Source organism: Lagenorhynchus albirostris, chromosome 1, assembly GCF_949774975.1.
Source record: "Lagenorhynchus albirostris chromosome 1, mLagAlb1.1, whole genome shotgun sequence".
NCBI classification, from domain to species: Eukaryota; Metazoa; Chordata; class Mammalia; order Artiodactyla; family Delphinidae; genus Lagenorhynchus; species Lagenorhynchus albirostris.
The window spans coordinates 707,176-720,477 of NC_083095.1; the positions used below are offsets into that span (position 1 = coordinate 707,176).

At 58.9% G+C, this 13,302-nt stretch overlaps 2 protein-coding genes across 10 annotated transcripts in view; one reads left to right on the forward strand and one right to left on the reverse strand.

The window, feature by feature from the left end:
- BRF1 (BRF1 RNA polymerase III transcription initiation factor subunit) overlaps nt 1–13,302 on the forward strand; it is a 69,839-nt gene that overhangs the window by 36,369 nt on the left and 20,168 nt on the right. For all 9 annotated transcript variants that reach the window (XM_060145930.1, XM_060145852.1, XM_060146086.1 and 6 more), the window contains 2 exons: nt 4,577–4,608; nt 7,742–7,814. In XM_060145930.1, coding sequence (XP_060001913.1) covers nt 4,577–4,608; nt 7,742–7,814 — 105 coding nt within the window. The remainder of the gene's footprint in view (nt 1–4,576; nt 4,609–7,741; nt 7,815–13,302) is intronic.
- Nucleotides 8,846–11,319, reverse strand: BTBD6 (BTB domain containing 6). The gene is made up of 4 exons (XM_060144849.1): nt 10,912–11,319; nt 10,734–10,824; nt 10,475–10,593; nt 8,846–10,305 (listed from the first exon to the last, which is right to left on the reverse strand). The coding sequence occupies exons 1-4, from the start codon at nt 11,280–11,282 to the stop codon at nt 9,273–9,275; spliced, it is 1,614 nt and encodes a 537-aa protein (XP_060000832.1). The 5' UTR covers nt 11,283–11,319; the 3' UTR covers nt 8,846–9,272.

A 13,302-nucleotide genomic window follows, 5' to 3' on the forward strand; every position in this document is an offset into this window, starting at 1 on the left:
GCACAGGCTCCAGACGTGCAGGCTCAGCGGCCATGGCTCACGGGCCCAGCCGCTCCGTGGCATGTGGGATCTTCCCGGACTGGGGCACGAACCCGTGTCCCCTGCATCGGCAGGCGGACTCTCAACCACTGCGCCACCAGGGAAGCCCGGTGGTTCTGTTTTTATTGCCTGGGTTTTGGTTATTTGGTCCTGTCTCTTGTCATGCTTGGTAAATTTTTATCGAAGTGCTGGATATAGTGTTTGAAAACCTGTGGCAACTGTGGGTAATTTTGCCCCCGCAGGGGACTTCGTTTCCTCTGGCAGGCAGAGAGTTGTGGGGAGCTAGCCTGGGTCCAGTGGAGGCTGGCCTGTCTGGGTCCTCACTGCACATCTTGGGGTGTGCTCGGCTCAGGACCTGGGCAGGACCTGGCAGTGCCATCACAGGGGTCCCTGCCCACTTTCTCTTCTCCAGGCTGACTGCCGCTGGCCGTGGCGTTAAGCCTCTGCGCCCTTGTGCCTGTGCGGAGCAGGACCTGACCAGGGCCTGGAGGGAGCCTGAGTGCGTGGTGTTTGGCCCACTTCTCGACAGTTGGGTGCCTCGAGGCTGGCTGTCTTGGAGGTCCCCGAGCCCTCCATTTCATCTTCCCCCGGGTGGGGCTCTGTGAGCTCCAGGCTGTGGCTTTGGCCTCTGCCTGGTGCCGTGGGGGCAGCCAGTGCCCTGAGGGGGAGCAGGGGCAGCTGGCAGGGCCCCTGGCGCAACGGGAAGCCCTTCCTTTTCCTCGGTGGCTCCTGGCTGCCGCCCACCACACCCCCACGACCCCCCCCCCGCCCCGCTGCCCCGCAGCCCGCGTCCAGGCGCCGCCCTGCCTTGTCACACAGCCCTGTAACTCCCCTGGATGCCTGCTTCCACTCCCGGCCCCTTTGTGGACTGCCTCCAGGACTTGGGTGATCTCTTAGAGACTTACATCAGGGCTCCATGTCGCTGTGCAGGTACAGCGGCACTGCCCAGAAATAACCGGTGCAGGTGTCCTGGTGGCCTTTGTCCTTGGTAGGGCGTGGCTGCGAGCTCCTGCTCTAAACAGGGCTGTGGGCCGGCTGCCTGGGGAAGGGCTCGCCAGGGCAGGGGGGCCCCGCGGGGTTAGAGGGTGGGTGGCTGCTGGGCAGGTCGTCCTCAGGGACGTCGAGGTTCGGCTCATCAGTGCTGATGGTACTGTCGTTCTGGGACTCACCGGCTCGTGTCCGGTGCGGCCCCGGGAGGGTGCTGTGGGCTCACGTGGCTGACCCCTGGCCTCACTGTCCTTCCTCAGGTGTGGCGTCCACGCACACACATGACATTTCGAACCTTCTGGATGGGCAGGGGCAGTTTTTCACCCGGAGAGACACTGTATCAGAGGCAGCGTAGAGGAATATCACGCTCTTTTGACCTTTAGTTCTGCCTTATTTAGATCTCTGTAAACTTTTCCTTTGACCAAAAATGAGTCTCAGTTTAAATCAGGTCCCGTCTGTGATTGTTTTCCCAGCAGTGCTGTGTGGGCCCGCCAGAGGGTCTCCCGTCCTCTCGGGGCGGAGCTACTCCCAGGCCCCAGGGACAGTGGTCGCCCAGCATGGGCTGCCGCGCGTTTTCTAAACCCACTGGACGCACTCTGGCCTTTGGACCCTCAGGAACGTCCAGGATCTTCTGAAGGTGTTCTATCCGCCACCCGTCTTTGTGCCGATGCACCTCTTCTAGGACAGGCACTCAAGTGGGTGTTCGTTGAGCAGAAGTGCCGCCCGCTAGAATACGGCTAGGCCCCAGGAGGACGGGAGGGAGACAGAGAGGCCAACAGAACGACACTCATGCTGAGCCAGGGCTTCACGCAGGCCTCATCTGTGGGCTTACTTACCGTCCCAGCAGGTTTGGGGGTCTGGGGTCTCTGCACCGAGGTTGGATGCAGCTGCCTAGCAAAAGGGAACGGCTCCTGGGAAGGACACTGGCCCAGGGGCCGGCCAGACAGGAGACTTTTCCAAGCCATAGAACCCCAAACGCCCATCAGTTGGACCCACTGAGGCCCAGGTCCCGGGGGCGCTGGTGGGCTCTGGCCCAGGATGGGGCATGGGTGGGGGGGCTCGTTCAGGAAGCACGTAATTCAGATCACCCCACTCCGAGAGGAACCAGGGCTGTCTAGACGCTCCTGTGGGCACGGGCCAGGTGCCCTGCCACTGTCATTTCACGGACAGCAAACTGCCACTGTCATTTCACGGACAGCCAATGTCATTTCACTGTAAGTTGGTTAGAAGTTGAATCCCAATCTCCTTTATAAAATACACACATCCCCCCCCATCATTTTATTATGAAAAATATCAAACACGTGGCAAAGTTGAAAGGAGTGATTATGCAGTGGGCGCCCCCCACCCCAGCGTCTCCATCCACACCTTGCTAGTCTATGCTCGGCCCCCTCCCACCCGCCAGCCATCCCTCAGCCTGTCCTTTTTTGGTGTTTTTCAAAGTAGGGTGCAGACATCTATTCAGTGCCCCCAGGCCCTTCAGCAGGCAGCTTATTAACTGACTAGAAACCAGTATTTGTTTATGGTTCTTATTTCCTTTTAAGGTAAAATTGGCATAAAATGAAATGCACAAGTCTTCATCGTGCCATTTGATGAATTCTGAGGAGCGCATGTGTCTGTGCGACCAGGTCTTCTGTCAGGATGCAGGGCGGCGCCAACACCCCACCCCAGAGGCACCCGCTCTCCTGGTGACGCCCGTGGGTTAGTTTTGCTTGTTCTGGAACGCCCTGTCCGGGATGCGGCTGTGTGCTCTTCCTGCAGGTCTGTCGCCTGGCAGGCCTCTGCCGTCTTGTCTCCATGGGGCGAGTGTGTGACAGGTCATCGGTGTCTCTGTCGACGGACCCCCGGGCTGTTCCCGGTCTTTTGCTCTTGTGCACGGAGCTGCTGTGAACATTCTGTTTTCCTCTCCACGTGGTCGGAGGCCCTCGAGCAGGGCCTGCGTCCGGCTGGGCGCCCTGCCGGCGGGCGTGGCAGCTGTGGGCGTCTGTCGCTGTTGTAGGGGTGCTTTAGTTTGCTTTAGTTTGCTTTAGTTTGCTTTTCTGTGATAGCTGCTGGGGGGGCTCTTTGCTTCTCTTATGAAACATCTGTTCAAAACTTTTGCCCGTTTTTTGCATTTATTTTATTAGTATGAAGAGCAGTTTTAGATTCATGAAGAAATTGTGCAGAGTTCCGTATTCTCCACCCAGCACAGAGTTTCCCTGTGATCAGCTCATGTCAGTGTGCTGTGTGTTATAATTGATGGACCCGTGTTGGTACAGTATTGTTAACTGAAGTCCATAGCTGATGTGAGGGCTCACTCTCGGTGGTCCATGCTCCATGCGTTTGACGAGTGAAAGGCCACGTGTCCACCATCGTGGTATCATACCAGCAGCTTCGCTGCCCTGAAAATCCCCTGTGCCCCGCCTGTTCATCCTCCCACCTGACCCTTGGCCACCCTGACCCTTTCACTGTCTCCACAATATTGCTTTTTCCAGAATGTCATAGAGTTGGAATCTTAGGGCGTATAGTCTCTTGGCTATGTTAATTTGTTCTGTTGTCACTGATTCCTGCTTATATATTTACGGTGGTCTTCCTTTCATTTCTTGTGATTTCACTTCTCTTTTTTTCGAAGTGCTTCTCACTAGTTTGTTGGTCTGCACTGTAGCATTATCTGTCTTACTGTGACTACACTCTCATGAAACGTCTGCCTTCAGACTGAGAAACGAGGTGCCTTTGATTCGAGGACCTTGGAGGCCACGTTCCAATGCTGGCCGCCCGGTGTGAGGCTTTGGCACTGGGATTTCCTCTCTCCTTGCTTTGCTGGGCCCAGGCTTTCCCTCTGGACACCTGGTCTGGGCTCTGGTTCAGCATCGTGGGGATTTCTTTCTTAGTCACTTCTCAGAGCCATAGCATATCCATGAATGACGCTAAGTTCACTTCATTTGACAAGTTGCCTTTCTCAGTGGCTCGTGTTTTATATTTCTGTGTATGTGTCTGGCTGAGTTTTGAATTGCTTAGGACATATTCTGGTTACTACTTAACCATCTGCTGAGAGCAAGGATAGGTCCCACGCCAGAGTCCCCACAGCTGCCCCCTCGAGAACCAGTACCGAAGTGGTGCCTACCGGCCACCGAAAGTGGCAGCCTGGTGTGTGTGTCTGTCCCCCAGGAGCCTTGAGTCCTGGGACACAAGACATTGCTGGGCACCCAGCAGCCGCTCAGCGGATGCTCGTGAGATGCAGTGAGTGTGGTTGCGCACTTCTTGGGCAGGCCAGGGCGGGAGGCCCCTCGGAGCAGGGGACCCCTGGCTGGGCAGGGCCCACACAGATGCGGGAGCCACCCCGCCAAGGCAGTTGCACTCCGAGAACCGTGTTGCAGGCCCCCACCCCAGCTCCACTCCCCCTCGTCCGGTACTGACTCGGAGGTCTCCCAGAAGTTGAGCCCTGACGCGGCTGCCTCACTCTGCCCTCACGATCCAGTGCCGAGCTTAGCCCTACAGCAGGGGTCTGCCTCCTGGAAGCTGTCAGGCGGCCGGAGCCTGTGGGCCGGGCGCTGCTCCTTGACTCCCCTTGCAGACATGCTCCTCGACCTCAGCGACCTGCTCCAGGTAGATGCGTTTCCTTTCTCAGCCCTTTCCTGCCCCGGCTGGGAGGGTCCACAGGTGAAGGACACACAGGGTGTGGGTCTCTGTTTGGAAACTGGCAAATGGAGTGGGTAGGGAGACAGTGGACACAGGGTGATGGTGTTGTCCCGGGGGCTGGGCAGCCCTGGCCTTAGAACCAATGGAGAGACCCAGGTGAACTTTGTCCAAGGCAAGGGAGATTCTTTAAAAGAAAAAAAAAATGGACTCACATGCATACATTTTAAACAATATAAAAACTTACATTTACAGTCTATTTAGGGAAACTTGCTTTCTGAGTTCCAGGAAGGCACCTCTCATTTCCAAATGCCTGACGGTAATGGAAAGACCCAACAAGAGGGACACCTGTGTGGATGGGACGCTCACGGGGTGGGAGCAGCGCCGGGGCGGAGCCACCGCAACTCCGCACTTGTCCCTGGTGATGGCGCTGGGGCTGGGGCGAGCTTGGCCCCGTGCCCTGGAGTTGGGCTCTGTGGTGATCACTCCACTGAGGGCTCGGAAGGAAAACGAATGTCATGGAAAGCAGACGTGACTGCAGTGTGAGGACTCATGCAGAATTCGTAGGAATCCCACCCCCACGGGGAAGCTTCCTCGCAAGCCCGGTGCTGGGCCTTCAGTGCCCTCGGTGCCGGCAGACAGACCTTCACTGAACTCAGATGCCACCTGCATTTGTGTTCTCCCAGGTGCCTTTATAAATGGCATCTCTCAGGAGCCCTGCTGAGATATTCAGGGGTCACGCTAAGCATAATCCCTTGGAATCGTGAAGATCCGGCACTCCAGTGCTGCGTTTGGTCAGGGCAAGGCCACGTGGCCTGGTTTCCGTCCTGGTGACTCCCAGGAAGGACAGGAGTGAGGGCTGGCGCAGGACAGCGCCAGAAGTGCATGGGCGCTTGGGAGGGGGAGGGAGGCGCTCCAGCACCTTCTTGCTTCACACCTTGGGAAGTGGGACACCAGTCAGGGTTCAGGTGGGAGAGGGTGACAGAGTAGATGCACCCACTCACCTGGGGCTGGATCGGGGCCCAGCGGAGAGTCACTGTGCTGACCAGTGAGACCCCGTACGTTCAGGCTGGACACACACAGACAGTTCTAACACCTCAGGTGGAAGGGTGCGCCTCGGGCCCCCTGGTCTTGGGCAGAGCCCAACCTGGGCACTGGGAAGGTGGGAGGTGACCTGGCAACCGTCACCCCCCAGCCCCCCGCTCCCAGCCTCCCACGCGGGCCCCGCCCTCGAGGGGCTGGGACAGGCTCAGCACTCACAGGACACACGTGTCTGCAGCTGATTGTGGGTGTGGAGCACGCGTGTCGGGTGAGGGTCCCACTCGGAGGCTTGCACTGCCAAGGGCTGAGCGCTTAGAGGACGTGAGCTGAAGGCTCAGGGCTCACTCCGTTCTCACTCACACGCGCACCAAGGTGGGCTTCTCCCTGGGTTCAGCTCACAGCCAACACCCTCTGGCAGGAGCTGTGGAGGGCCCACTGCACCCTGAGGGTCTTGGCAGGATGTCCCTTTGTCCCCCCTTATAGTGAGGCTGACACATAGGCACTCACGTGCCTGGGCCCCGGCCCCTCAGAGGCAGAGCCAGGAGCCCTCAAGGTCTGCGGAGCCTGCCCGCCATGTGGTAGGGGCACAGGGAGGGCTGGCCACCCACACACAGCCGCAGACACAGGAGAGTGACCATCAAAGCATCTCTGGCAATAACCACACATTTTACAGGCATATCCTTTTTAAAATTTGATTTTCCACTTGAAGTTGTTCAGAGAACGCTTTCCTGCAGCATTCAGGCTTCGTCTGCCTAGGTCCCGGGGTTGGGGTGGTGGGGGTCATGGCGTGGGCAGGCAGGGTCGGGATGTGCTGCAGGGAAGGTGAAGACAGCACGCCGGGTGGCAGGTCCGTTCTGCTCTGGCCTCAGCAGAGGATGAGGCAGGAGGGTCGGGATGCAGGAGCCTGGTGGGAACCCAGCGGAGGAGGATGCACACTGACACGCGTGCTTTGGTGGCAGGCATCCCCGGGAGCCCCCAGCCCTTGTGATGGGGATCTTGGAGGACAGAGTGACTGCCGGTGGGGTGGGGGGTGCCCTCTGCTGCCTGGACAGGGAGGCCTGACCTCCGCTGGGAAGGCCCCAAGCTGCCTGGTGCCCACAGGTACCCTCATCTCCTCTCCTAAGGAGACTCAACATTGTACCACTCCTTAGCACCCTGGTCCCCTGGTGGCAGCAGGCGCCCGTGTGCCATGTGCAAGCCCCGTGATGGATATGACGCACAACAAGGTCTTCACTCTTCCTCAGCACGTTTTCTGGCGCCCTCTTGGGTGCTGGGCCAAGGGGCTCACAGGCCAGGCTTGATCAGGTGAGGGAGCTCTCTGAGGAGGTCAGAGGCAGCCCTCCTGCGAGGCCCGAGTCCTGTGGGCAGGGCTGGGGTGAAGGCAGGTGGGCAGGGGTTTCTCCAGCTCAGGCTGGGACGGCGAAGCCCACAGCTCGGGCCTGGGGTGAGAGCCTGGGCTTTTCTCAGATCTGCACGCCATCCGAGTCTTCCCTGCACTACTCCTGCCATCAAAGTCCACTCAGCAGCGTCCTGCCCACGAGCTGCCCAGCCCTCGGCCAGCACCAGGCAGGCTGGGAGGACAGTGCCTGGCCAGGCCCCGGGCTCAGTCGCACCCGGGGAGGTTCTGGCAGGTGACTGGGTCAGGGGCAGGCTCCACGGTGGATTCGGACCTGAGGTGGGAGCAGTGTAGGGTCACTGAGGCCTGCAGAGCCCCACAGCCAGGACTGAGCTGGCCCGTGGGGACAGAAGAGGATGCCCCCGTGAGCCCCTGGGAACGGGGTAGAAGAGTGGCCGTGGGCCCCGCAGGCGTGGCGCCTTGCGCCCTTGATGATTCTGCTCGGCCAGCTACTCGAGGCAGCTTTTCTTCTCAGCAAGTTCAGTCGTTGCTGAGATAGTGGTAGAGTCTAAAAAAGCCACCTGGGGGAGGGAAGGAGTGCCCTGGGCTGCTCTGGGGGCTCGTGGGGGGCAGCAGGGGGGACTCTTAAAGACTGAACGATGAAGTAAGAAGGGAAACATTTCCTGCACATGAACGCCCTTCTTAGTTGTGGTGTCTTCACGACAGGTGAACGTTTATGTGCTGGGGAAGACGTTCCTTCTTTTGGCGAGAGAGCTCTGCATCAACGCACCAGCAATAGGTACTGCGGGGCTCACGGGGCGCGCTGCCGGTGCTCTGGGTGGGAGGGCGGCGTGTGCAAGGGCAGGGACCTAACAGGGAAGAAGTGTCTCACCTGGAGGCTGCCAGGAGCCCAGCAGCCTGGGGGGTTATTTCTGGTCTAAAACCAGAATGCTGTGGTCAGTGCCCGCAGGTAGGGATGGAGTGAGACGAAAGTGCTGCGTGGATGGGGGCCTGTCTCTCCATCTCTCGAGGAGCACCCCTGGCAGCACGGTGCCTCGGGTGGGCAGGCCCCCTGCAGATGGAGCCGGGCCTTTCCCAGCCACGGTCGGTCGGCCTTTGTGGCAGCTTTACCGTGAGGACTGTTTGCACAGTTGGCTTGGAGGGGCTGCTCCCTCCTTCGCCCATCAGCGTCTAGAGGCACCTCCTTGTACTAAGGAGGTGGTGTGTGGGGCCAGGGAGGGTGGGCAGGGCGTGCAGTCCTGGGTCACCCACAGGGTGGTCCCCTGGGGCCGGGAAGGCACGGTCCAGCAGGGTGGGCCCGGAGGAGGAGGGCCACGGGCACGGGGGGACCTGGGGCTGGGGGCTGTATCCCTGTGCCGAGTGACACGGTCCCTCCCTCCGGGGGTCATGCGGAAGTTTTTCAGAAACAAATGCCCAAGGAGTTTGCAGCAAGGGAGGATAGAGGCAAGAGGCCCAGCGAGCCTGCCTGACGCCACAGCACGCGCCTGCAGGCTGCTGCGGAGCCTGAGGTGGGAGGTCCGCTCTTGGGGGCAGGAGCCCTGGGCCCGGCAGAGCACCCCCCACGCCCCCACCCAGTCGAAATCAAACAGTAGGATTCTGAGCAGCTAGTGACACTTGAGGAAGTAGACACAACCTGACACCTGGCTTTTTCTAGAGCAGTCTGGCTGCAGCCCAGAGAGCAAGCCCTCCCAGATGGCGGAGGCCCGGGCTGCCGGCAGAGGGCAAACTCGGGGACGGGTGGGCCTCTTGGGACTACCCACTAAGCACTGTTAGGGCAATTTGAGACTCGCAGTCATTTATCTATGGCTCTCATTTTGTTAAAACTTTATTATGAAAATCCACTTAAACAGGTGAACTACTTTAAGTGACTTTTCCCATTTTAGATTTGAACAGAAGATCTTAAGCTTAGAACCACTTAGAATAGAATCCAAGAGGATGCGAGGGACGGCAAAGCCCTCAAAGCAGGCGGTGTGGGTGCCCCTGGGCGGGAATCTGGAGCCTGCCTTGTGCCCCCCAAATCTGCCCTCCACCTGGGAGGTGCGCCCCAACGTACAAGAGATGCAGAGGCCGAGGCTCTGGCTGTGTAGGAAAGCATCTTGTGTCACAGCTTCAGGCTCCAGCCGACTACTTGCAGAGGAGGCACGCCGCGAGCGCAACCTTTGAGGTGGCCGGTCACGGGCTGCCTGTAGAGAAAGGGCCTGCCACTCGCAGTGCGTCCCTGCCACCCCACAGCGCCTCAGGCGTAGAAGATGAGCTCGGGGATCTGCCCGCCCTGGACCCCGGTCCCGTTGGTGCTGTCGGAAGAGCACTGGAACTGGAAGGTCACCTTCCCGCACTGCACCTCGGTCATGCCCTCCTGCCCAAAGTAGCTGAGCTCACTGCCATCCAGGACGGCGCTGGCGGTGTAGAAGGTGTCCTGCTCCACCTGCACGGGGTGTTCAAACCAGACTGAGAAGGTGCTGCTGGAGCCGTCGGAGACAAACGTGGTCAAGTTCTGCGCCAGGACCACCCCCAGCCGCTTGAGTTCAATCTTCACGCTATACTCCGCTCTCCCAGAGCTAGAGCCGTACAAGCCCAGCCCCGCAATAAATACTCTCCTGTCCACGGCAAACTGGATGCTGTCGCAGCGGCCACGGTAGCGCCACTGGTTGCTGCGGTAGGCGGAGGACTGGAAGCGGTGGCACCTCTGTGGGGCGAGGCCCTTCCTCTTGGTCAGGGGGAATTCGAGGAGGGGCTTGTTGGCTGCCGTGTACCACAGGAAGATGTTGTGGGTCTCCTCCAGCGTCAGGATGTCCGACTGGGCGGCGCCGTTGGCAAACTCTTCCAGGGTCATAGTTGGAATTCGGACCAGGTAGAGGGCTGGCCCCAAAACATGCCTCTTGTTGCGCGGGGTGGCCGGCAGGCCCTGCCTCTTGCACTCTGCCTCGGCCCAGCTCAGGACTGCCTCGAAGACCACAGCCTCCTTGGTGTTGAGGGCCTCCCGCATCACGATGATCTCCAGCGTCTGCCAGTCAATTTCACAGAAGCCTTCGGACCTCAGGGCCATCTCAGCCTGAGCATCGATGACCTCCCAGCAGCGCTGGGTCAGCTCGGGCTCCTCAAACAGCCGGCTCTGGGACAGCAGCACACAGGCGTTTTTGGCTTCCAGACTCGTCTCCAGGAAGTTGACACAGGCTTTTGCTAACGCGGGGACAATGTACTTCTTGGCGGCATACAGAGTGGCCAGCACCGTGTCAGCTTCCAGGTCAATCTCGTCACTGTACATGTACCTAGGCAGGACGGGGCCAAGTCACAGGCCGCGTGGGGCACGCCGCGCACCCAGGGCCTGGGAGAGGAGCCCTCCATCCTTGTGGACTTCAGGAGGCTGCAGGCAGCTGGCTGGCGGAACCAGGCAGCGAGGAACCGCCCCATCCTTGCACCCTAAGGAGGCAGACTTACTTTAACAAGATGAGAAAAGCTGTAGGTTCCACGTCAGGGATGTGGATTTCTGACTTGACTTCTGCCAGGTCCCCGTAAAACATGGCATAAAAGACAGAGCTACCCACGGCCAAGACATACTGTGGATGAGAGAGAGAGCTGCCCTGAGCCCTGGGCCCTCCCTGCCCCCAGCGGCTGCCACACCCGGGAAGAGGACCGTCCATACTCGGGGAGGCGGCCGGTCGCCTTTGGGAGCTCAAAGGGCCGAGCCTCTACCAACCTTGTGGGCAGGCACCCTCCGGGCCGCGCCCGGGGGCCCCACGACGAAGTGCACGTCGGCCATGAGCTCGTTGTTGAACATCAGCGCGTTCCTGCAAAGGGCAGAGGCACAGGACACGGCTCGGGGCTCGGGTCGGCGCGGGGCGCGGACAGGGGCGGGGGCGCAGGTCCGGGCTCACCTCTCGCGCAGGGTCGGGTGGAAGGACTGCCAGTTGGGGCTCTCCAAGTTGTTGTTGTCGAGTGCGGGCGGCGCGGGCGCGGGCGGTGGCAGGGCGGGCAGCGGGGCGCTGGGCCGTCCCTTCCTGCCCGCGGCGGCGGCGGCGGCGTTGCTGTTGGCGATGTCCGTGGCGGTGGCGGCCGCGGCTGCGGCGCCGGTGGGCGCGTAGAGCTCCGCGGCCATCTTCGCGGGCAGGGCGGCCTCCGCGCGCGGGGGCGGCGCGCCGTGCGCCCTCGCGCCGCGCCGGGGCCTCGGGGGCGGCTCTGCGAGCACTAGGAGCGCGGTGAGGCACTGCGCCACCCGGCCGTGCAGGCAGGCCAGGGGCAGCAGCATGGGGCCGCGGCGGCCCTGCGCGCGGGGGGCCGGCCTGCCCGGGGCGGCGGGCGCTGCTCCCTCGCGCCGCCCCGCCCGCCGGCCGGAGCCTCCAGCCCGCCCGCCCTCGCCCGCACCGCCGCGGCGCCCGCGCGTCACGCCGCGGCCCCGCCCCGCGCGGTCGACGTACTCGCCTGTGGCTCCGCCCCCTGCCCGGCTGCGCCCCGCGCGGCCGACGTGCTCGCCCGCCCCTGTCCGGCCCCGCCCCGCCCCGCCCCGCCCCGCCCCGCCCCGCCCCGCCCCGTGCGGGCGCTTGCTGGAATCCGGCCGCGAAGATGCGGGAGGGACCGTGTGGGCGCGTGCCCGCGGCGGGACGGCCGGCGGCGGCTTTGGTGATCTTGGCGTGGTCCGAGCTCCTACGTAGGGGCTGCCCCTCTTCGAGGCCCACCCTGCAGCCTCCGCGCCTGTGCTGTCCGGAGTCCGTGGGACTGTCAGGGGCGGAAGGGACGGGATGAACTCCCGGAGAGACGACCCCCTGGGCGGCCGTCCTAACTAACAGGTGAAGTGCTGTCTCACGGTGGGTTTGAGTCCCTCACGGTCAGTGATGTGGAGCACCGCGTCAGGTGCTTGTTGGTCACCTCTGTGTCTCTGGAGAGAAGTCCCTTGGACTCCTTTGTCTCTTTTTGAATCGGGTTGGTTTTGTCATTGCTGAGATTTAGGCGTTCTCTGCATATTCTGGAGATTTATCCCTTACCGGATGCATGATTTGCAAACACTTCCTCCTGTTTTGTAGGTGGCATTTTTCACTCTGTTGACTGTTTCCTTTGCTGCACAGAGGGTTTTAAGTTTGGTATAGTCCCATTTGTCTGTTTTTGCTTTTGTTGCCTGTGCTTTTGGTGTCATATTCAAGAAGTCATTGCACATTCCAATGTCATGCTCTTCCCCGACGTTTTCTTGTAGGAGTTTTACAGTTTCATGTCGTACGGTTAGGTCTTTAATTCATTTGGAGTTGAGTTTTGTATATGATGTGTGAGATAAGGGTCCATCTTTTTTCTCTTGTATGTGGGTGTCCAGTTTTCCCAGCACCATTTGTTGAAGACGTTACCCTGTCCCCATTGTGTAGTCCTGGCACCCTTATCAGAGATCATGTGACCGTGCATGTGTGAGTTTGTTTCTGAGCTCTGTATTCTGTCCCATTGGTCTATATATCTGTCTTTGTACCAGCACCATAGTGTTTTTGGTTTTATCTCCTAAAATTCTTTTCCTGGTGAAAATAATTTACTTATGCATTTACTTTTCTTTATTACTTCTTTTTTCCTGTATTAATTTTTTTTCTTAAGATGGAGGTTTTTAACCTGTTTTTTTAATGTTTCATTTGGCTTTAGAAGTAATATTTCCATTTCCCCTTTTTTAGCCCGCTTTGCAACGCTCATGTAATCTTTTTTTTTAGTTAGCTTTTTTTGAAGTATAGTTATTTACAATATCATGTTTCAGGTGTACAGCACCTTGATTCAATTATATATAGATAAATATGTATATACATATATATGTGTACTTTTTCAGATTCTTTTCCCTTATAGGCTGTTACAAAATATTGAGTATAGTTCCCTGTGCTTTACAGTAGGTCCTTACTGGTTATCTATTTTATATATAATGGTGTATATGTGTTAATCCCCACCTCCATCCCCCGCCCCTTCCCGTTTGGTAACCATAAGTTTTCTATGGCTGTGAGTCTCTTTCTGTTTTGTAAATAAGTTGGTTTGTATCTCTTTTGTATTTTTTAATATTCCACATATAAGCAACATCACATGGTATTTGTCCTTTTCTGGTTTACTTCACTTAGTATGATAATCTCTACGTCCATCCATGTTGCTGCAAGTGGCATTATTTCCTTCTTTTAAAAAAATTTTTTGACTGCATTGGGTCTTCATTGCTGCACGCGGGCTTTCTCTAGCTGCAGGAGCAGGGGCTTCTCATTGTGGTGGCTACTCTTGTTGCGGAGCACGGGCTCTAGGCGTGTGGGCTTCAGTAGTTGCATCAC